This window comes from Asterias rubens, chromosome 15 (genome assembly GCF_902459465.1).
Source record: "Asterias rubens chromosome 15, eAstRub1.3, whole genome shotgun sequence".
Classification (NCBI taxonomy): domain Eukaryota; kingdom Metazoa; phylum Echinodermata; class Asteroidea; order Forcipulatida; family Asteriidae; genus Asterias; species Asterias rubens.
In genome coordinates, this window is record NC_047076.1 from 3,021,018 (window position 1) to 3,045,243 (window position 24,226).

Below are 24,226 nucleotides of genomic sequence, written 5' to 3' on the forward strand. Positions count from 1 at the left end.
GCAGAATGGTGATCGCAATGGGCAAAGGTCAGCAATGCGCAGGGCCATGAAATTGGGCCACCATCACAATAATCTTTGTTGCACTGTGCTGGGAGTCAATGTCACTGTTTGTTTAACAGTGGGTGCTTTCGATCAGCTTCCCCGTGTCGACCCCCGTGGTGCTCACTCGGGTGAGCCCCTGACAAGAGCTTATCGAACGATCAAACTCGCCCTCTTGAGCACCTTCATGTCACCCCCAAGTGACCCACTCCACAAGCAGGGCACTTGGGGCTGACCCAGGTGAGCTCCTGGAATGACATCAAAGCTATTTGAACCCACCCGGGGCAGACCGGGGTCGACCAAGGGAAGCTTAACAAATGCACCCTACATGTCTGTAGTGCACTTTTTATATGCTGCGTGGTACACACGCTTTAAATCATAATTTGACTCCAATCTCTCTTAGCACAAATTGACAATAAGCACAATGGATGTTGCACTCACCCTCTCCAGGGGCCAATTTCATAGAGCTGCTTAAGCAAAGAACTTGCTTAAGCGGGAAAATAGCTCGCTTATTTTTCACATGTTACTGGCAAAAATTTCATGCCATATACATTGCTTGTGACTGGTATTTAGCTGTTGTTTACTTAGCATAACAATTGAGTGGAGTCTTGGCCGGTAATCTGAATTTACATATTTGCTTAAGCAAAAATTTGTGCATAAGCAGCTCTATGAAATTGGGCCCAGGTCAGCAGCGATGGCCAAGGCCCGGTTAAAATTTTTAAGCTATAACCATGTGGTCTTGTGTATTCCCCCCTGTCCGCTAGCCCCACCCCTCAAGTTGAGCCATGGGAGTGATCCCTTTATTTTATAATGTACAATGCTTTGTATTGCTAGAGAAAAACTATACTACGAGTGAAAGATTACCTAAAGTGATTTGGTAATACATGTAACAAGGTCCTTGACATCTACACCATACAAATGTGGGCTTTAATAACGGACCGGGTCTTCACGTAACTCTCGTGGGGGACGGAGCGCCGCTGGCCCCCACGAGCCACCTCTCCGACGAGTGCCTCCAACTCTGCACTTTGCCGTGCACCCAGAACACAGTCTGCGTGCTTTAATAAACAATAACAAGCTTTTACTTCATTATACGATTAATTTACAAACGCGAGGCCATTATGTGCCGCAAGATTTGTATTTAGTAGACTGGCCATACGCACTAGAAAATTTCTTTTCAAAATCTCATGAGATGCGATACACTTGAGAATAATTTACGTGTGCTAAATATTTTAGTCTGCATATATTTGAATAATTACAAGTTTTTTAAAATGGTGCTGATAACAATGACCTCTTTGGTATTATATAAGAATGGTTTAAAAATGTGAAGTTCCATGTTGCAGAAAAAAGGGTGGCGTTGATATATTTAGGAAGTGGTAAACTGAATGGCTCTGGACACTATTGGTAGTTGCTCAAAATAATTGTTAGTATAAAAACTTTACTTGGTAACAAGCAATGGAGAGCTGTTGATAGTATAAGACATTGTGAGAAACAGCCCCCTCTGAAGTAATGTAGTTTTTGAGAAAGAAGTAATTTCTCACTTAAATATTTGAATTTAATAAGAGACCTCACCCACTTCCATTTATCTCTCGCAACTTCGTCGACCAAATTGAGTCCAAATTTTCACAGGTTTGTTACTTTTAAATTTATGCTAATGTTGAGATACACCAAGTGAGAAGACTGGTCTTTGACAATTACCAAAGGTGTCCAGTGCCTTTAATGGCAAAAAGTTTATTGATTGTATTTAAATGGATTGTATACGTTTGGTAATTGGAAACCCTACTGTTCTTTTCAATCCTATATCATGTATATAGTTGTAGATATATACCATACAACTAACCTGTACAAATATTTCATTTTAAAATGTGGTAAAGTTGTTGAGAAATTGGACAAAAATCTGCAGATTGGAATACAGAATCTGAGAAGCGTTACTTTCTCAAATTCAAAATTTCTCAAAATGCATTATACTTAAAGGAACATTACAGACTTGGGTTTTGGCTAACAAAACAGTTGCTGGCAGTGCAATCACTTTATATAATCCACCATATACATAAACTGACAAACCTGTAGAAGTTTGAGATCGATCGGCCATCTGGGTCACGAGAGAATAGTGAAAAACCGATTACAACTTTTGCATTGCATCGATGCCAAAACAAAAATAATAAAACGCTCACTGAGTGATAAACTCCAAACGCGAAATTAGATGATTTATTTCTCATCAAATGACATTTCAGACAGAAATATTATTTCAAGGGATGTTTTGAACAATCATCACCATTAGACCGTGTAAGTTTTATGTAATTCTGTAATCTTCACGATTTTTGTTTCTTACCAATTCTGTAACGTTCCTTTAAGCTGCTATACTTTTTACAAAGAAAGTTTGCATCGCCATTAATTTTCAGAGTCAATACCAAGCATAAACGTGTACTGGACCTTTAAGAGGAGTTCCGTTGTAGAGTTAATGATTACAGGTAAAATCATGTTCATACATTTCATATGAAGTCAACAAAAATATATTTTGCAACATTGAAATTGAATTTTTGTTTTGCTAAAATGTTTTAATGTATTTACCAAAAGGGCCCAAATTCATAGAGCTGTTAAATCTTTATAGTATTGCAGATTTTATGCTTACTGTGTGACTTCCATTATAATTGCAAGCTCATTGTCAGCAAAAGAGAAAGCCTTGTGAACTTGTCAAATTTTGGCTGAAAATGTTCACAAGCCCTGTGAACTTGTCAAATTTGGGCTGAAAATGTTCACAAGGCTATAGACTTGTGAACTTGTCAAATTTTGGCTAAAAATAATTACTAAGGCTGTAAACTTGTCAAATTTTGGCTGAAAATGTGTACAAGGCTGTAGCCTTGTGAACTTGTAAAATTTTGGCTGAAAATGTTCACAAGGCTATATATAGCCTTGTAAACTTGTCAAATTTTGGCTAAAAATAATTACTAAGGCTGTAAACTTGTAAAATTTTGGCTGAAAATGTTCACAAGGCTATAGCCTTGTAAACTTGTCAAATTTTGGCTAAAAATGTTCACAAGGCTATAGCCTTGTGAACTTGTCAAATTTTGGCTTAAAATGTGTACAAGGCTATAGCCTTGTGAACTTGTCAAATTTTGGCTAAACAAAATTACAAGGCCTTGTGAACTTGTCAAATTTGGGCTAAAAATGTGTACAAGGCGAACTTGTCAAATTTTGGCTGAAAATGTTCACAAGGCTAAAGCCTTGTAAACTTGTCAAATTTTGGCTGAAAATGTTCACAAGGCTATAGCCTTGTGAACTTGTCAAATTTTGGCTAAAAAAAATTACAAGGCCTTGTAAACTTGTCAAATTTTGGCTGAAAATGTTCACAAGGCTATAGCCTTGTAAACTTGTCAAATTTTGGCTAAAAATGTGTACAAGGCCTTGTGAACTTGTCAAATTTTGGCTAAAAATGTGTACAAGGCTATAGCCTTGTGAACTTGTCAAATTTTGGCTAAAAATGTGTACAAGGCTATAGCCTTGTGAACTTGTCAAATTTTGGCTAAAAATGTGTACAAGGCCTTGTGAACTTGTCAAATTTTGGCTGAAAATGTTCACAAGGCTAAAGCCTTGTAAACTTGTAAAATTTTGGCTAAAAATGTTCAGAAGGCTTTAGCCTTGTAAACTAGTCAAATTTTGGCTAAAAATGTGTACAAGGCCTTGTGAACTTGTCAAATTTTGGCTAAAAATGTGTACAAGGCTATAGCCTTGTGAACTTGTCAAATTTTGGCTAAACAAAATTACAAGGCCTTGTGAACTTGTCAAATTTGGGCTAAAAATGTGTACTTGTCAAATTTTGGCTGAAAATGTTCACAAGGCTAAAGCCTTGTAAACTTGTAAAATTTTGGCTAAAAATGTTCACAAGGCTATAGCCTTGTAAACTTGTCAAATTTTGGCTAAAAATATTCACAAGGCTATAGCCTTGTGAACTTGTCAAATTTTGGCTAAAAATAATTACTAAGGCTGTAAACTTGTCAAATTTTGGCTGAAAATGTTCACAAGGCTATAGCCTTGTGAACTTGTAAAATTTTGGCTTAAAATGTTCACAAGGCTATAGCCTTGTGAACTTGTCAAATTTTGGCTAAAAAAAATTACAAGGCCTTGTGAACTTGTCAAATTTGGGCTGAAAATGTTCACAAGGCTATAAGTCTGTAAACTTGTCAAATTTTGGCTAAAAAAAATTACAAGGCCTTGTGAACTTGTCAAATTTGGGCTGAAAATGTTCACAAGGCTATAGCCTTGTAAACTTGTCAAATTTTGGCTAAAAATGTGTACAAGGCTATAGCCTTGTGAACTTGTCAAATTTTGGCTAAAAATGTGTACAAGGCTATAGCCTTGTGAACTTGTCAAATTTTGGCTAAAAATGTGTACAAGGCTATAGCCTTGTAAACTTGTCAAATTCTGGCTAAAAATGTTCACAAGGCCTTGTGAACTTGTCAAATTTTGGCTGAAAATGTTCACAAGGCTAAAGCCTTGTAAACTTGTAAAATTTTGGCTAAAAATGTTCACAAGGCTATAAGCCTTGTAAACTAGTCAAATTTTGGCTAAAAATGTGTACAAGGCTATAGCCTTGTGAACTTGTCAAATTTTGGCTAAAAATGTTCACAAGGCTATAGCCTTGTGAAATTGTCAAATTTTGGCTGAAAATGTTCACAAGGCTATAGCCTTGTAAACTTGTCAAATTTTGGCTAAAAATGTGTACAAGGCTATAGCCTTGTGAACTTGTCAAATTTTGGCTAAAAATGTGTACAAGGCTATAGCCTTGTGAACTTGTCAAATTTTGGCTAAAAATGTTCACAAGGCTATAGCCTTGTAAACTTGTCAAATTTTGGCTAAAAATGTGTACAAGGCCTTGTGAACTTGTCAAATTTTGGCTAAAAATGTGTACAAGGCTATAGCCTTGTGAAATTGTCAAATTTTGGCTGAAAATGTTCACAAGGCTATAGCCTTGTGAACTTGTCAAATTTTGGCTGAAAATGTTCACAAGGCTATGTAAACTTGTCAAAAAGGTCGACCTGAGGCTGGCTTTAGAACCTGCAGAGTGCAAAGCTCTGTACTAAATTCTGTAGTAAATTCTGTAGCACACCTGTATTGTTATAAGTTCACCATTGTATATTCTTTTCACATATCATTAATTATATATTTTTGTGCTTCGACCATTATGCAATCATGTACAGGTAATATGATATTGAAAGAAAACAAAATCTTCTTACACATAATCAGGTTCCATTATAAAAAATAATGTAGAATTGTAATTGTTTTTTAACACGTGCCACGAATGATGGTACAAAAACGCCAAGTGCATGGCGTTCTGTAAATATATAACATGTAAAAAAACTACGCAGAAATATGCAAAAACCAACTCTAGATGAGGGGTTGAGGATGAGGTCCTACGGCCAATTTCATGAAGTTGCTAAGCAAGGAATGTATACTTAACGCCTTTCTTATTAGCAAATATGCAGGATACCTGTTACAACAATATTAACTTGATTACAGTTTGGCAGTGTAAGCAGAGGGTTATCTGTGCTAAGCGCAGTATTGTGCTAACAAGCTTTATGGAGTTGGGCCTCATGGCCTTCTTTAGAATTGAAATACAATTGTGGTTATTGTTGTTGTTGTTGTTGTTGTTGTTTTCTGGGGGTCCTTCTCAAAAGTAATATTGTAAACAAATTTAACTATTGAAAAAAATTAAACAAAAACAAAATGCTGTACATGTTTAGTTTTCTCCTGGTAATAAATGATGGAAATGGATGTGCAGCACATTTGCATAGCTCACGAATAAAGATTTGGCTGATTTGTAAATCATGAATTTGCTGATTTTTGAATCTGTTAACCTGTCAATCTACAGTGCACAGCTTTGGAAAGAACAACTCACTATGAAAAAAAATTTACTTACTGAAATTTGAATCTGAGAAGTGTAACTGCACAAACACTTCCCAGATTATGTAGTCCTACTAAAAGAGATAATGTTTTCTGCTTGGACATTATTCTCTCCGGATTTGCAATGATATCTCAAAAACACAACTGTTTCATAAATGACTTATTAGTTACATGCCTTGGCAACAGTTTGTATCAGGAAATATTGAAAAAGTCTTTTCTTGCGCTACTATAAGGCATCTGTTTTAAGTTACAAAATATTTGTGCATACTTGGTTTTCAAAAAATGTGACCTTTGTTACAATAATAGCTTTTTTACATAAGCACAAATTTAAGCCGCAAATCTTAGTAAATTTGAGCAACCACTCTAACACTAAGAAAAAACGAAGAGCAATAAAGTGTTGACCGAAGAAAAGTGTGACTGTACATTTAATACTTTTTTTAAAATATCACAATATGCAAAGAGGAAAACAAAAACTCTCCCGTTTACTGTTACAACAAAGGCAAGTTTGAAAATTTTCTCAACGTGTATTTTTTTTACCTCCACTGGAAATGGAGAAAGGTTGGATAGCACAAAGCATCATCGACGCCCATATCTGATGATTAACAATGGGAAAGTGCATGCGTGTATGCGCGACTCTCAGCCAATGCACGCATGCAAGTTTCATCAACGATTGTGGTCAATGACGTCACTGTACAATCCATCATTAAGTTACCGGATGTTCAGACGTCTTCAAACAGTACTGACGGATCCTCCTGCCTGGTGCCCAACACCCGGTGAGCCCGAATAGCAGTAAAACAGTGTAAGTTGTATTGAGCCGAGCAGAGCACCGATGATATTTGGTACCTGTTGGGAAATAAAGTTCAAAGTTAAGGTCATGGGGCCAATTTCAATAGAGCTGCTTTTACAAAAATATCGCTTGACACGTTTCTGCTAAGCAAAAATAAGCAGGAAAGCAGTCTCACATGCTGCACGTGAAACGGTATTTTAAAAAGAAGTAACAATAGTACATGGTTCTTATAAAGCACTTTATCATGGGATAATCAAAGTGCTTCAGCAGAGCTCATTTGAAGATTGAGACTTTTTTCACTTGGAGTGCACCGGGTAACGGTTTAGAAAGTGATGGGTGCATTTACTGCCAAATTGGGTCTCAGAATTCATCACTGCCATAACCTATGTATCTTTCAACCTAAAAGTTTGTATATACTCAGCGCCTTGAGTTCCTTGTTTGGTAGATACGTGCGCTATATATAAGACTTCGATATTATATTATTAATCAAACCAGGAAGACCTAGACGAACCCCTAATCTTTTTGTGCACTGTTGTTTTTTACGTGCAGTACACAACACCTGGGACAAATGGCCTTACGTGTACATCAGCAAGTGTCTTGCTTAAGGACACCAGAATTAGCTGTTCAGTTCAGAAACACCAGAGTTGAGTTTAGTGTTCTTATCCATGCGGCTACGACACGCCACCAAAGGCATGCAACTCGAGTGGGATTTGAACCCACCTTTCTAGAAGGAATGAGACCCACCTTGATGAAGCTATCCATGACAATGTAACCATAGAACGCCCACTCCAACGACACCAAGAAGTTAGCTAAGCAGAGCATGAAGGCCATGGAGGCTGTGCTCTTGGTTCTTATTACCTCCGCCTGAAAAAAAAAACACAGAACCAAAATCTGTCTTTGAGATGATCTTTAAAGGCACTGGACACTATTGGGAATTACTCAAAATAATTGTTGGCATAAAAACTTATTTGGTAACGGAGAGCTGTTGACGGTAAAAAACCTCTGAAGTACTTGTAACGTAGTTTTTGAGAAAGAGGTAATTTCTCACTCAAATGTTGCAAGACTTCAGGGCTGATACTTTTTATTAGGCATCTGAAAGCATGCATGTGCAACAAGGTTTTTTCCCATTCAATATTTTCTTTCAACTTTAATGACCAATTGAGTAAAAGTTCTCACAGGTTTGTAATTTTATGCATATATATGTTGGGACACATCAAGTGAGAATACTGGTCTTTGACAACCACCAAAGGTGTCCAATGCCTTTTACACCTTGCGAGTCCCGAGACAGGAATGATAGACTGGACTCCAGAACCGAGACCAGTGGTTTGAGTGTCGAGCCAATAACCTCATGACCGGACAAATCTTGCCATCTTGTTTAAAAATTAACAATACCTCTCTTTGTAATATTTTGAACAAAAACAAGTTCTTTAGTCTTGAAAGGTGGGTGCGTTTTTGAGATATCGCCTGAAATCCGGAGTGGTTGTGTCCATGCAAGAAAAATTAAACCCAATAAGAAAACACAATCTGAGAAACGTTACACGGTAATGCTTCTCAGATTCAAATGTTGGGCATGCAAACTGATATCTTTTTACATAAACACATTACTTCAAAGTGAAATGTTATACAAAATGTTTTATAACATCGAAAGCTGCGCTAGGCTTTTAACAAAAGCTTCTTATTGGCAATAATTTTAAGAGTGATTACCAAAGGCCTTCTCTTTAAGGGCTAAACCAGAAATAAAGCAAAGACTCACCACTGTACTTAAAGGAGATCCGTACATGACGACGGAACAACATGAGCAGATGAGACCGAGCTGAAACAATGCCGTGTCCAACTCATCGACGTAGAACTTGATGTAGGCAAGCACAGGGAAGACTAGTAAACTACTGTACAGCATCTTCCTATGGAGGCTGTCCTAAAAGAGAGAGGAGGGAGAAAAAAACCTAAGTATTTAAAACAAAAATGTGATGGACAGGCTACGCTCAATAATTGCAAAATAGTTTTTTTTTAAAGCCATTGGACACTTTGGGAACAGAAAAAAAAACATTACCACAATATCAATTCTCGATATCGAGAATTGCGGTTTTATAGTAAACACATGTCATGACACGGCAAAACGTGCAGAAACAAGGGTGGGTTTGTCCGTTATTTTCTCCCGACTCCGATGACTGATTGAGCCTAAATTTTCACAGGTTTGTCATTTTACATGTATAAGTTGTGATACACGAAGAATGGGCCTAGGACAATACTGTTTACCGAAAGTGTCCAATGGCTTTAACTCAAAAACAACTTCTTCTGGCGTTGACCACGGGTGTGGTCGTTTAAAAAAGAAACATCCTTAAAGTCAGTCAAAGTATACCTCTGTGACCACCCTATGGTGGAGGCTTTCTCCAGCCTCTACCATGTCTACGCGCCAGTCCATGATTAAAAATCGCAAATGTCGCCCGGCCTCCCATTTAATAGACAGATTACGCTGCCAATATTTACATGTGATCACCTGATCTATAGTGGGTATAGAAAAACACCGCTAGACTGCTACGCAGCGAGCTTACTCCACGTGCCGTGGATTTTGCATTGTACACGGCGTGGAGACGGGCTATGCCAAGGGGGACCCTTAGTTGTCCGAGTCTAGCTGACAGCTACCCGCCTCTAATTAAATAATTTGAGGGTGAAAATAAAGGAATTTGCAGCTTCTTCAGGAATTTTTTTATTGAAAATATTGGCAGCAAAATCATTAGAATGAGGGCAATGTAAAACCACACTTTTGTGCACAAACACATGACATCGTGTGAACATTCCCATGGATTTTCCTAGTTGATGGAACTGTGTTTTCCCATTACTGGCATTGTTCAGCCACCGTTCAGGTCTCATGTTACAAACTACGCAATATTCTTCCATGATTTTGAGAGTTTAGTCTTTAAACACAAAATTGCAACATTATTTTATTTATTTATGCATATACGTTGATATGCAGTCACCATGATTGTTTACATTAAATACCCACTATACGTCACGTGACGCACGAAGCACAATCGGTCTATTGTTGCTTGGGTCAACATGCAGGTTCTAGTTTGACGATTTGCTCAAAAGACAAGTCACATGTTGAAAAGTGGAAACCAGCTTACCTTTTCGTATGAGTTGAGGTAGAATATAAGAATGTAAATTGATTGTAGTATCACTCCGACTGTGTTGACGACAATCAACGTCCCATCCTGTCGTAGAATCCCGTATTTCAACCACAGAATACAACTGCAAAAATAAAAAGGTCAATTATAGTCATTAAAGACACTGGACACTATTGGTAATTGTCAAAGACCAGTCTTCTCACTTGGTGTATCTCAACATACATGTGTGCATAAAATAACAAACCTGTGGAAAATTTGAGCTCAATTGGTCGTCGAAGATGCGAGATAAACATGAAAGAAAACACACTCTTGTCACAAGAACTTTCAAATGCTTGATTTCGAGATCTCAAATTCTAATTCTGAGGTCTCAAAATCAAATTCGTGGAAATTTACTTCTTTCTCGAAAACTACGTTACTTCAGAGGGAGCCGTTTCTTACAATGTTTTATACTATCAACAGCTCCCCCATTCCTCAGTACCATGTAAGGTTTTATGCTAATAATTATTTTGAGTTATTACCAATAGTGCCACTGCCTTTAAATAATCAGGGCCAAATTTCATGGCTCTGTTTACTGCCAAATTCTTCACTTATGATCAACATTCTTCGCTTACATGGCAAGCGCCGAATTTCTGCGCTAGCTGTGTAAGAAAAAAATGCATAGTAACAAGGAGTACCATTGCAGATTTGTCCGCTGTAAAACTTTTATTGGTAGAATAATAAAAGCAATGGCAGTGGTTTGGGAAATTTGCCTGCCCCACATTTTTTTTCCAAAATAGGTAGACCAGATTGCTCAGTTGGTAGAGCGCAAGTACGTTCATCCGGAGGTCTAGGGTTCAAGTCTGTCTCTTGTAAATTTGGCTGTCTTACCTAACATCACTGGCTACGAATGGGAAGACAGAGATGTTGTTGGTGTTACCCTGTCGTCGAATCTTCATACAAATTTGTCTGAAATTCAAATTGGGATACAATGTCAGATTGTAAGCACTGATAATGTTTTGGTTACTGGCCACCGAGGTAAATGATACAGTATTGGTCGGCTACAAAATGAACAAATTATTGCTTATTTTTAGTATGAAAGCTTACTATTTTATGAAGTTCAAACTTCACAAAAGAAACTAAAATGAAATTAAAAATCAAATTCGAGAAAACTTGATATAAAAGCCTAAGAAAACAAAACAACAATTTAAAAAATCCAATGTTCAGTTGATTTCATTGGTCATCAAAATGTATCTAGAGTCAACCCTTCTATTGTCTGGCCAATATGTCTCTCTTAAAGCCAGTGGACACTATTGGTAATTGTCAAAGACAAACCTTTACAGTTGGTGTATCTCAACATATGCATAAAATAACAAACCTGTGAAAATTTGAGCTCAATCGGTCATCGAACTTGCGAGATAATAATGAAAGAAAAACACCCTTGTCACACGAAGTTCTGTGCGTTTAGATGGTTGATTTTGAGACCTCAAGTTCTAAACTTGAGGTCTTGAAATCAAATTCTTGGAAAATTACTTCTTTCTCGAAAACTATGGCACTTCAGAGGGAGCTGTTTCTCACAACGTTTTATACCATCAACCTCTCCCCATTACTCGTTACCAAGAAAGGTTTTATGCTAATAATTATTTTGAGTAATTACCAATAGGCCTAGTGTCCACTGGCTTTAATACTTATGCATGACGTCATAATTCTTACCCAAAATGAGGCTATGGGCGCACTTCCCCCATCACTTGCAGTGGCTGCGCCCATCGCCTCGTTTTGAGTTAGCATTGTGACGTACCTCATGCATAAATATTAAGAGAGGCGTATGGATAACAACCAAAGTGTTTTAAACATGTAGGTCAACTGTTCAAGCCTTCAATGCTGTGGATGCATACACAGTCAACCCTCTTACTGTCAGACCATTTAACCATCTAATGTGGTTTAATAATGCACTACATATATGCCTGCCTGCAATATTATCCCATGAGGTGAATAAACCTACAGAGTAACCAGTCAACCCTCCTACTGTCATCCACTTTTGTTTTGAACAATAAGCCAGCATGCAGTATATGATATTACAGTGGTGAATACAGCTCAAAAGTACTTAGTCAACCCTCCATCTGTTTGACCATTCAATATTCAATGTGCTTTTGAATGATAAAATAATGCACTTGATGTACGCCTTTAGTATGATATCATAAGGCCTGATACTTCACGGAGGCAACGAAGGTGATTGCCTCCGTTGCCCCTGGTCATTGCCTTGGTGCCCTTGAAATGCTATGTAGTAGAAATTTACAATCCCCGCATAGGGTGCCCTTTACCTAGGAGAAAATGCCCTTGCCCTTTCATAAATGATGCATACAGGCCTGTATCATGTTGTGAATGCATCCAAACAGTGCACAGTCAACACTCTACTGTCTGACCGATTAATATCATCAACTGTGGCTTGGAACAATGCATTATGCCAGCCTGCAGTATAAAATAGTGGAGTGAATACAGCTCCAAAAAGCACAGTCAACCCTCCTACTGTCTTGACCATTCAATAGTAACCAATGTAGTGTTGAATGATAAATGTATTTCAATATGATGCAGTACCAGCTAGTACACAACCAGTGCCATTTAATTGTTTCAAACCCACTGGAAAATGGAAACAATAGTAGGAGGGTTGAGCTAATCAAATACTTACATTCCTGTCAAGAACAGAGCTAGAGTTGAAATGGTCGCCACCATAGACACCACATCCCTGGATTCCAGGGCCATAGTGAATTATATTGACTGCTACAGCTGGGTATAATATGGACTGCTAATGCTATACTAAAAGACCTCCTGGTAGACTTGCAACACTGATGACCACTGCTAACAACCCTAGAGCCTCATGACTGCCAGTTGACGTCAGACTGCTAACTGTTTGGTGCTTGACAAGCAATAATGGTTAGGGCACTTCGCTCCTTCTTTCGGAGTCTCAATCACAGTCAAGTTTTAATAAACAACCTGTGAGAAAGAGAAATTGATGTTATGAAGTTTCAAAACAATTTGGGGGTGAACAAAGAAATATTGAATAGGACTGGACTTGAGCCAGCAACCTCCGGACTAATGGCTGCTGTAGTAGTAGTTGTATTTGATTGTTGTGTGTGTACTGTCTGTCTACAGCAGGTAGGTAACCATTGTTACGAATATGAAAAAAGTGTAGCTAGTGTTTTACTAGTTAAGTCATATTAGATAGTGAATGTAGTCAGGTAGGAACAAGTTTCCGTATCACGCCACCACTTTTTCATTCGATATGAAATAGTATTACTTATAACACATCTCTTGCTTGTTCTGTATTCTGGTTGGCTGAAACACGGTCACGTGGGATGAACTATAGCGTGCTTTGCGGGAACTAGTACCCGAGCGGGCACTAGTCTTTGAAAATAGTGCCCTGTTACAGCGCCCTCTCTTGACTTGAACCGTGAACAGCAACTACAAAACTTCCTTTCTTTTTCTAGATTTCTGTTCTTATTTGACAATTAAGACCCAGCTGTGTTATAAAACACATATTGACTGGCATAATTTGGTAACTAGTGACTTAGTGTATGTCTACATGTATTCCCCCTCGGGCCTATGAGTGACCAGAAGAGAGGCCTATTTCTCTGGTCACTCAAAGTCCCTCGGGGAATAGACGTACACTTATTACCTCATTGCCAGTCAATGTGTGTATACTTACTAATAGTAGTACAGGATAGTAATTGGAAAAGTTTCCGTATGACGCCACCACTTTTTCATTCGATTATAAATAATATAGTATCTAATTAACCTCAATGAGATATCCCTTTTTGTAAAAATGAGTGAAAAGGTGGTGGCGCCATACGGAAAGTTATCCACACAGTGTACTGCACCAGGTGGTCTGTACTGCAGTACAAGCCATACCAGTGATACCCATGGTTAGGTAGTGACTGCTCTGCTGAGTCTGCTGCAGCTGTGAGCTGTGCACTGCCCGACTTGATGACCGATCACTTCACTGCATGCAGCAGTTTAGTTCTGGAAATTTGAGGTGGAAAATATATATCAAAGGCACAATATCACTGGAAAATTTGATGGAAACAAACTCACCTCGTTGATAAAGAATTTACCTTGCTGATTTTTTTAACACGTAAGCAATATTGTTGTACGACATGTCATCTCAAACCAAAAACTAATGTGCAAAATGCGCCCTCAATAATCAAACTTAAGCCAATTTTTTTATTAGGTTGAAGAGCGCCCTCTCGTGTGACTACGCGTAATGTTATTCGGGCAAATCATGGGGCAAAAAGAAATACATAATAATACAAGCAACACCGACCTTTATCTAAGACATACGCACATTAACGGATAATGTAGATAAACAAATAAATAACGGATATAAACAAATGAATAATAGTATACAATTCATCTGTAAGAGGGCAAGGCCATTTTTCATTTTGCAAAGGGCACTTCCATAATCTGACAGGGGCACTAAGAAGGCCAAGACCAGGGCAACGGCAGATGGCCTCCGTACTATTCCAGACCTGATGAAACATAAATGCTGCCATTTTTTTCTTCTCTCACTCTTATCCGGATTGCAAACAGTGGATGCAAATTCTTCTGCATACGGCTCATCTGACTAATACATTTTAATAAACTTGTAAGTTTAACTAATGTGTTTATAGCCGTACTTTTTCCATAACTTTCTTATTTCGCGGTTTGTGGTTTTAATTATTGGCTGGTCCATTTTTGTAGTTTATATTTTTAGAATTAATTTTTTGTTTATGCTCTTTGGTTGTTTCTGCCTCTTGTTTGCAGCAATTTTTAATGTGTACAGCGCCTCGTGGTCCAGTCATGGATGTAAGTCGCTTTATAAGCGTTGTTGATTATTATTATTATTATTAAACTGCCTTCCTCATACCTCGCATTTTCATCATCGTAAAAAATAATCTCGAAAAGGAAACAGTTAAATGTCTGTACTATAAGCTCCTTGATATTATTTGAAAAGGAAGTAAGATCTGCACTTGACATGCTACACTCACTCACGGCAACCGACTTGGAAGCATTATTCACGGGGATAAAGAGACGGCCTTGGCCTCGCATCAGGACACTTGTACGACTGATACAAAAACAAATCTACAAATCAACTCTTTTAACGAGAGGCGGATTGTGTCAGGTAGTAGCAGATCAGAGGTTTGTGATGCAGTAATAACCCTCTGAGTAGTGTAAGGTATAGGATGGGTTGGTTGTTTTAAGTGTCATTCACACGACAGCATTTTAACTGGGGTCCCTTGCTAAATTTGAGCATGGATGTAAAATGTTGCAATGTTTGACAAGATTTTGCAAGAGAGCTTGGACAGTAGAAACAAATGTTGTCCTTTCATAAATTTCACAACTATGCTACACTTTTAGCAAGGGACCCTTACTAATAGCTCTCATGTGAGAGGGCCTAATTACTCGACGTTTCGACATGTGCGTGTTCAGATGGTCTTCACGGAGAAGACTAAAAGGATAAGCATCCTCGGTTCAAGCTTGATTAATGTTTCATTAAAAACGATTTTCTTATTATTATTTCAATTAAGCTTTTCAAAACACACATTTCTACAGGTATACAAAGAATAAACGAAAAAAGAAAGAGTTGACTTCGCAGATAAACAATAGTCTTCGCTCAAGCTGTTTTCTCTTTTTCTAAATACGTGCGAGACGAGGCCTGGAAACGAGAGCCGAGCTCCAACCGGGCCGCACCAAATTGTCTCCAGGCAACATGTAATGAGGCTATGCACGTTTACTAAAGTCGATAATTAACCTAGTATCCTCTGAATAAACTCAGACAGTAAACAAAGACAGATCATTAATAGCGGTCTTATTAGCTTACCGAATCAATCTTTTAAAGGCACTGGACAATATTGGTAATTACTCAAAATAATTGTTAGCGTAATACTTACTTGGTAACGAGCAATGGAGAGCTGTTGATAGAATACAGCATTGTGAGAAATGACTGTCTCTGAATTAACGTAGCTTTTGAGAAAGAGGTAATTTCTAACTCAATATTAAAAGACTTCAGGCCTGAAGCCTTGTATTATTCATAATGAAAGCACACACAATGGGCAACAACTGTTTTTTTCTTTCTTTCAGGTCTCTTGCTGCTTGCAACTTCGATGACCAATTGAGTCAAACATTTTTACAGAATTATTACTTTATGCATGTGTTGGGATTACACCAAGTGAGAACACTGGTCTTTGACTATAGCAAAGATGTCCAGTGCCTTTAATACACAGAATGTAATCTCTCTATAGAGCAATTCAAGCTGCCATAAGTGCCGAGAACAAATAATTATTACTTTATTAAAGAGGCGAGTAGAATACTATTCTTGGAACAGGACATAATACTTTAGCATCATGATGGACAAGACAAACGGCTGCGAATTATTAACTCGCCCAAAGTCCATATCAATACAAATTACAAAGGGATTTTTCCCGCATCTGAAATTGTGTCAATAAGTCTAGGCAACCGCAGCATTTTGCAAACTAAGCAAACCACTCTTGATAAAACATATAATAGTCTAGGACTATTAAACACCAACGACACCAGCGACGAAATCATCACAAGATCAACAGCAAGAACAACAACGGCGACAAGAGGAATAACCAGAACAAGAACAAGAAAAAGCAACAAGAAAAAGCAGCATGAACAACAACAAGAACACCAGCCACAGCAACAACAATTGCAATCAGAGGAAACAATACACATGTACAACCACACACAAACCGTCACGTCCTCCGCCCCCCATTTAGTCACCCCCACTTCTTTTTTATTCCACCTTTAAAGTTTTAAATTGTCACTATGAGGAGGACAGAGACCTCTTCATTTTTGTGCTAACAAGTCAATAGCTTATTATTGTCCTTTTGCGACTCCACGGCCTCTCGGCTTTGGATTCGGCTTCAGGCTCCGTCATCTCGTCTGAAACCCTGAGCACGTACGCAAAGCACGTGCAAACTCAGTCAATAAAAACCGGGGCCAAGTTAGCCTGGAGCGAATCTGGAGCCGAAGCCGTGGTTTCGAAAAGGGGCCAATATTTGGCCACATTATTTCCACTGTTATCGTTTAACTCCAGCCGTTTCAAGCCAAACCTTTAAATTATAATCTTCAAGCAACCAAACAAACACTCTAATTCCATGATTTATTACAAAGTTAACAAGCGTCCTCAATGAGTTCAGCACGATGGTGCATTATAGGCCCTGCTCTTATTGTAAATATTTTGTTCCAGTCCGAAAGCGAAGAGTGATTAAATAGACCTAGGAAATCGAGAATATTTGCTGCAATCTGCAAAAGCGTTGGTGTTTGCACTGCACTTAATATTCCAAGGAGTACTAAGAGTGGCACTGGCTACTGAGTTCAGAAAATATAACGAGCCTTTAGTTTGTGTTGGCGTTTCATTTTTTTTTTGCGGTATGCCTTTTATTATAACTCGTTATGGATCATACAAAACCACTTAAAAGAAAATAATTCATTTAGGATGTTTTTAGTTAAAAATTAAACCACAAGCCAGATCGTTAATGAAATGACCCCCTCTTTATACTGATCGCAATGGGGTTTTTTTTGCACTACGATTTTGCCATGTCGTAGTGCTTTTCAATTGGGATTTTTTTCTTCTTCTAAATCGATTCAAAAAAGAGGATGACTTATGGGTACACATGCTGCCACCGTTTTGGTCATGTTCCCTGACGGCAACTGAAGATACGACTATACTGATTCACATTATGGCAAAAGTGGGGATCAGACTATTTTGACCACAAAAATATGACTCGGTTTGGTCCGACTGAATTGAGAGCATGGAATGAATTTCTACAAATCAATAAATTCCTCTCACAATAAAACAGGTCAAATAAATTTGCAGGGAAACAAAATTACATCAGAGTTGCATAGAAAGTCCAGGCGGTTCTTGATTTGTCTGCTTCTTCTGATTAATGAAAAAAAGCTTACAAAGCTGCTGAATTACAGATCAAATCAATAAAACATTTATTTCCACATTCACATCACATGGAGGCATCATCCTAAAAGCCGAGGCTTGGCGGATGTGCCCGTTACGGTAGATAACTACACAAAGGTTTAACCATGGTTAAACAATGAAAATATAACTATGAAGCAGAACATGTAAGTGAAGTAAACAAAGGGACAACAATTAAACACACAATACAAATTAGAAAACATAGACGAATAAGTAGGTAGGTAAGTAAGTAACGGCTAAGCCACCTACCAGTATAAAAAAGCAAATCGATCAATTATGTTGGGAATTTAGTAAAAACGTTTTTAGTCGGTATTTAAACGAGCTAATTGAGGGGCAATTAGTAATTGGTGGTAGAAGATTATTCCAGTTTTTTGGTCCAGTGAAAGAAATTGTGTGTTGGGAAAGAGTTGATCTAAATAGGGGAACATGAAATTTAGCTGATGACCTAGTATTGTAATCATGTACGTTGCTGTTAAAAACAAAAAGATTGAGTAATGATTTAGGAAGTTGGTTGTTTACAAACTTATACATAAAAACATCTTGCTGAAATACATTTATATTCATAAGAGACAATAGCTTATGTTTCTTAAACAAGGGAGTGGTGTGCTCGAGAAAGGGGGCCTTGCATACAATGCGAATAGCTTTTTTCTGAAGTTTAATCAACTTATCCAGATTTGACTTGTATGTATTGGCCCAGATAATGTTACAATAGGAAAGGTATGAAAGAATAAGTGAACAATATAAGGTACGCAGAATGCTCGATGGGAGTGTATACTTCAATCTACTCACGATACCAAGATTTTTTGATATTTTGTTTTCTAATTCTTGGATATGGGTGTTCCATGAAAGACATTCGTCAATATAAACCCCAAGAAATTTTTCATTATTCACTCGGTGTATGGGCTAATTATTAATTTTAACTTGACAATTACGTAAATTCAATTTCTTTTTACTTTTTGAAAAAGCCATAAATGTACATTTCTTCAAGTTGAGTGACAGTCTGTTTGCCTGGAGCCAAATTGAAACTTTGTCTAATTCAACATTAAGTACATTGATAATAGTTTCTACATGTCTGATATCACTTGAGTAGATAATAATAGTATCGTCTGCGAAAAGGATAAAAGAGAGGACCGTTGAGGCATGACAAATATCGTTTATGTACAAAGAAAATAACAATGGCCCAAGAAGGGAACCTTGTGGTACTCCACAAGTAATATTATTCAATGAAGAGGAGCAGCAGCCAATTTTAGTATATTGATTTCTGTTCGTAAGATAACTACAAAACCAATTCAGAGTAGTACCTCTTATGCCATAATAATTAAGCTTTTGAAGCAGAATATTGTGATTGATGGTGTCGAAGGCCTTAGAGATGGAAAAATATTCCCCAACCCTCCAGATATTTTCTTTTCAACTTGCTGGAAGGGGGGGGGGGCAGTTCCATAACATTTCTGAGAGCAATCCGAAGGGTTTTGGCGTCTCAGTTGCTGACGATAGAAGTCATCGCCATTTTTCTCATTTATTCACCCCGTCAGAAATGTGTGAGGAATTTCTTCAACGGGGGGAAAAGAAAGAAAGGAAAAAATAGGACCCCCCTACGGGCTGCGGTTGTGAATAACTTGACTTTTCCTCCGCATCTCTTCAAAATTTTTCCGTTTCTACCCACCACAAAGCAACCTGTCAAACCTATCTTTTATGCTCTGTAGCGGAGCAAGCGCACGAACCCCTCAGAATGAGAAATAACCCCCTGGGCGGCCAAGAACGCGTGTAATCTCAAAAGCTTCATTTTGAGCGAGAGGTAGTAAGACTTGACTCAAGTCACAATCCAGTGTAAAGTCCTTTTACTTTCAGTCCATCGCCTAAACGTCAGAAAACTTTTGCACTGCCGATGTCCCAGGGACATCTGTCCGCCGGGAAGTTCGGTGCCCAGACGTGGGCTAACCTGACGCTGAATCCGGAGTTAGAACCCCGGTTTAGTGTTTAATTATTTTAAATCAACGCAACTCAATAATGTGATCAATATTCCTGCACGTAGGCCTATTTATAAAAATAGGCCTAGAAATGAGGCCGGAATCAACAAACAATGAACAGCGCTAAATTTAAGGTTATGCCTATAATATAACCAGTTTAATGACCGAAATTATGGTACTTAAATTTTGATATGATTTAATAAGCCATTGTTTGGCTTAATAATTCCAAGCTCTTCAGCTGTCACACACACGCATTCTATATATCCCTATGGACACATCTTTTGTTCTTGCCTTTGTCCCTGTAGTTAATAGCCTCCCTTATATAGACTTTGTACACATAATTCTTGTGGAGCATCCAGTCTTTAGAAGTCCCTTATGGGGAGACCTTTTGTTTTTCATTTTCTGTTTTGTCTTCGGTCTCCATAAAGGTGGTGAATGTCAAACCACACGCACACGTAGCTCTGTGATGCAGTCACTGTGTGGACATTCAGTCACTGTGTGGACATTCCTTTATATTATTATAAACTTACGGAAAATCGTATTCTTCAACACTAGTGAAAACGCTGTGTGGACGCGTGTTAAAGTCCATAAAGTAGGGATGTTTAGTTGCACGTTACCCGATCAAAAACGTGAACGTGAACGCCAGAAAATTTTGTTGCAAAAATCTCACGATTTAAGCATACGTGAAGTTTACATTCCTCACGTCAGGCACGTGCGTGCAGACGTCATATTATACGTAAAGCCCAAAGTGGTGACATCATGGCGCGTCATCTTGAATCGACACAATTTTTTGACGTTCACGTTCACGTTTTTGCTCGTAACGTGCAGCTAAACCTCGCTCTTGTTTCAAAACCCTGCTTCATGTGAACCTCGTTTGTTGTTGTTCTTCTTCTTTTCAAGTGCTGAATGGGTGCGTTCGTTTAGCTTCCCTGGGTCGACCCCGTCAGTGCTCGCCTGTGAACGCCTAAATGCTGTTCAAGTAGCTTTAAATGCCATCAATCGATTTGTATCCCTTCAACAAATTGATAACCTGGTGCACTTCATTTGTTTCTTTGGTCTTAAGAGTCTTATAAGAAGGAATTTAGTTTGTCTCAATGATTTTCTTCCCTGCCTTTTTAACTCTTTGGCGGTTCGGACTTTTTTTCGTACCGGAACATTGCATGTTAACTTTTGAGTCCCTTGCGTTGGTCTTCGTAGTGTTTTCCCTCCTGTGTCTAAAAAAGAAGAAGTTGCAAACAATTTCTTCGCACATGTATATTCAGGCCTGTGGGTCACAGTGCTACAGTTTGGTTTCACATACTAGTCGCACACAAGTCGCAATGATGCACTTATGGAGACCGAGAACACAACAGAAAAGGGAAAACAAAAGGTCTCCAAAATGGGAATTCTCACGACTGAGGTGCCAATCAGGAATTATGTGTACAAAGTCTAAAGGGAGAAGGGGAAAAACAAAACATATCTCTACGAGGTAAAAAAAAAAAGGGTGTTTCCTGACTCTTTGTTTCCATTTTATTTGTTTGTAAATTTATGATGGCATTGGACTGAAAAGAAAAACTGTTATTAATTTACAATGCTGATGCAAACTTGTCACGAATACTATAGTGTGTCCTGCAATTAAAGGGCGTCCATCAGACGTCGTCAGCTCGTGACTGATTTAAAGCCCAACTCCACGCGAGCATCAATAATGTCGTTTCGCGCCGTAAAAATGTCCTGTAATAGTGCGTTGCCATGGAAACGCTACTGTTCAACGCAGAGTTCAAGTGATTGTGCCATCCCCACAAGTCGCAATGATGTGCTTTGTGTTCATTTCCCCCCTCTGTGACGTTTCATATTACATAAACGATTTCAGTATTGAGTAACAATAGTACAGGGGGAAAAAAAAACCAAGAAAACAAAAAATATCATTCTCTGATAACAGTAGTACTCTTCGGTCGATTCTAATCGAGTCATTCGTTTCAAACCGTTTTCAACAAAAATGTTGTTATTTAAAAATACCTCGCTGAGGTAAAATCTGCTTTTCATCTCAAACATTTGGTAGTCACGTATAACTTAAAAAGGTTTGCACCCGATATCTCAAATTCAAATTCAAAACTGAAATGGCTATTACCGCGTATAAGTGCTCTCTTTGTCTTAGCGAACAATCACGGCCAACGCTAAGCTTGTAAAAATAACCCATAATTATGAACACCTCAAGGCCTTCCATTTTTATCCTCATAATTCAAAACAATTGAAAGGACAAAGCCAAGCTGATAACCAACTTACTCCATAGCGGCCCTGGAAACAAAGTGGGAATTAGTGCAAACGCACTTAACACTTCTTAACTCAAGGACAAAGGCCCATTTAAACCGGGTTAGAATGTGGGTTTTGTTTAAAATTTAAAGACCAAGTTCATACTAATTATTGTTTGACAAGAGCGGTTCTCATAAACCGTTGTGAAGCGCCCAAACTGCTAAGCTTTTAATAATAATTAGCACATAGTGCAGGCTGGGGTCCCAGACTCCCAATTAAAGCCGTCGATGTTTAATGATACCTGAACAGTGTCGATTTGATGATGGGGGCTTGAACAGAGGGAGATCATTTAATTACTTATGGTTGAAAACTGAAAACGTTCAGCAGGAACAGGCTTGATATTTAACAACACTGACAGTACGATACGTTACGTTTCAGGTAAGGGTTTGTTGGAGGGGAGGGGGGGGGGGTATACAGTCCGCCGGTGTGTGAGCTGACAAGAAAAACTTTACCCTCTCTACGACCCACGGGCCCTTACTTGTTTGCAAGTAGTAGGGAGAGGTTGATAGTATAAACATTGTGAAAAACGGCTCCCTCTGAAGTGTCGTAGTTTTCGTGAAAGAAGTAATTTTCCACGAATTTGATTTCGAGACCTCAGATTTAGAATTTGAGGTCTCGTAATCAAGCATCTGAAAGCACACAACTTCGTGTGACAAGGGTGTTTTTTCTTTCATTATTATCTTGTAACTTCTCAAATTTTCACAGTTTTTTTTAATTTTATGTTTATGTTGAGATACACCAAGTAAGAAGACTGGTCTTTGACAATTACCAACAGTGTCCAGTGTCTTTAAACGAAATCCCTGACGTCAGCAATTACAGCGGCCGTGGGTTCTGAATCCCAGCAGTGTTATTAAGCCCGAAATTTGTTTTCTCCACAGGTCAGGGAAAGGTATGAGTAATGCAACACTCAATGAGTAGTACAAAACCAAAATGAATATACCCTTGTTCATATATATATATAGGCCAGCCTGGCGAGTGACAAACTGTGAGGGGGGGGGGGTCTGACGTCAGCATTTACAGAAGTTATAATTTCGTCAGACCTAGGTGAGTGTTCATGTTCGCACTACTTCACTCCCTCAGCTTCTCGAGTGATAGCGAGGATGGTCGTACGTTTGGCGCCATAAATCCCTGGCCTCAAAAAAACACACTTAAAGGATTTTATTGCGTTGAGTCTTAAAGTCCTTCAAAATTTGCTGCAGTCGAGCGTGATTTCTGTCTTGGAATATTGAAGACGTGCCGAGAGGCCCGCAATAAATTATGCAGTCGTGTGTAAGAAACGAATCAAAATTAAACAGGGACAATGTTTATACATTTATGGCATTGAGAGTATATCTATCTGATTTACGATACAATCTAATGGGATCTTGGGTTTGCAAAATATGCCGAAGGTCTACAAATTACAACTTAAACAATCCCAAGATAAAACCAACATAAAATAAACTACACCCAACACCTTGGAACCACACCCCAAAACAATAAACAAATACCCCCATCCGCATAATAAAAAAAAACCCAAAACGTGCAAGCAAACAGACACCCCCACCCCCCCCCCCCAAAAAAAAAAAAAAAAAAAAAAAAAAAAAACGAACAAAAACACACACAACACGCTGATTATAAACAACGAACACCCGTAACTTCCGAACACACCTCCAAACAAACAAAACAAAAACCCACAAAGTAAAAAAACAAACAGCAACTTGTCTTGAAATCTATTCCCGCAAATCATTAATATTAGTGAAAGGACGATAACACAGCGACGACGCAAGCGAGTGTAGATTAAAATTGATATAAATGGCCTTGCTGAGTTATGTAAATGCTAATGGCGATGTAGCTAAACTAATAGGCGAGTCTTAGACTTGATTCCAAGTCTGAGACTGCGGTTAATTCTCTGCATCAGCCACGCAGAATTCCCCCAGTAATGTATCGGCTATCAGGACGACTAAAAACCACGATCACATGACTTGGAACCAAGTCTATGCGACGCTAATACCCAATGCAAAATTGATACCTTCTTAAACTCCCGGGCTCGAGGTTGACAACAGACACACTCGTGAAAACTAAGGCCGTATCCGCATTGGAGGCTACAGCTAAGGCTGTTGCCAAGGGGTTGCTTTGAACGTGTCCCAAACATGGTGACGAGGTGATCCAGCAAGCCATA

The 24,226-nt window shown here is 38.5% G+C and overlaps 1 protein-coding gene across 3 annotated transcripts; it reads right to left on the reverse strand.

Moving 5' to 3' along the window:
- Window positions 1-5,295: 5,295 nt before the first annotated feature.
- On the reverse strand, window positions 5,296-14,009 carry LOC117300304 (sugar transporter SWEET1-like). Of its 3 annotated transcripts, none has more exons than XM_033784042.1 (7): window positions 13,915-14,009; window positions 12,512-12,816; window positions 10,717-10,794; window positions 9,850-9,973; window positions 8,478-8,639; window positions 7,469-7,588; window positions 5,296-6,780 (listed from the first exon to the last, which is right to left on the reverse strand). In XM_033784042.1, the coding sequence occupies exons 2-7, from the start codon at window positions 12,583-12,585 to the stop codon at window positions 6,667-6,669; spliced, it is 672 nt and encodes a 223-aa protein (XP_033639933.1). In that variant the 5' UTR covers window positions 12,586-12,816; window positions 13,915-14,009; the 3' UTR covers window positions 5,296-6,666. The 3 variants fall into 3 exon arrangements, with proteins under 3 accessions (XP_033639933.1, XP_033639934.1, XP_033639935.1); XM_033784043.1 differs by having other exon boundaries at window positions 13,935-13,959; XM_033784044.1 differs by lacking the exon at window positions 13,915-14,009 and adding an exon at window positions 13,732-13,846.
- Window positions 14,010-24,226: the final 10,217 nt, after the last annotated feature.

Excerpts from the sequence above, each read along its gene's own strand:
- LOC117300304 (XM_033784042.1), bottom strand. The coding sequence starts at position 12,585 with ATGGCCCTGGAATCCAGGGATGTGGTGTCTATGGTGGCGACCATTTCA. Across the intron at positions 9,974-10,716 it reads TTCGTAGCCAGTGATGTTAG|TTGTATTCTGTGGTTGAAAT; the intron begins GTAAGACAGCCA and ends TTATTTTTGCAG. Across the intron at positions 8,640-9,849 it reads ACCTCAACTCATACGAAAAG|GACAGCCTCCATAGGAAGAT; the intron begins GTAAGCTGGTTT and ends TCTCTCTTTTAG.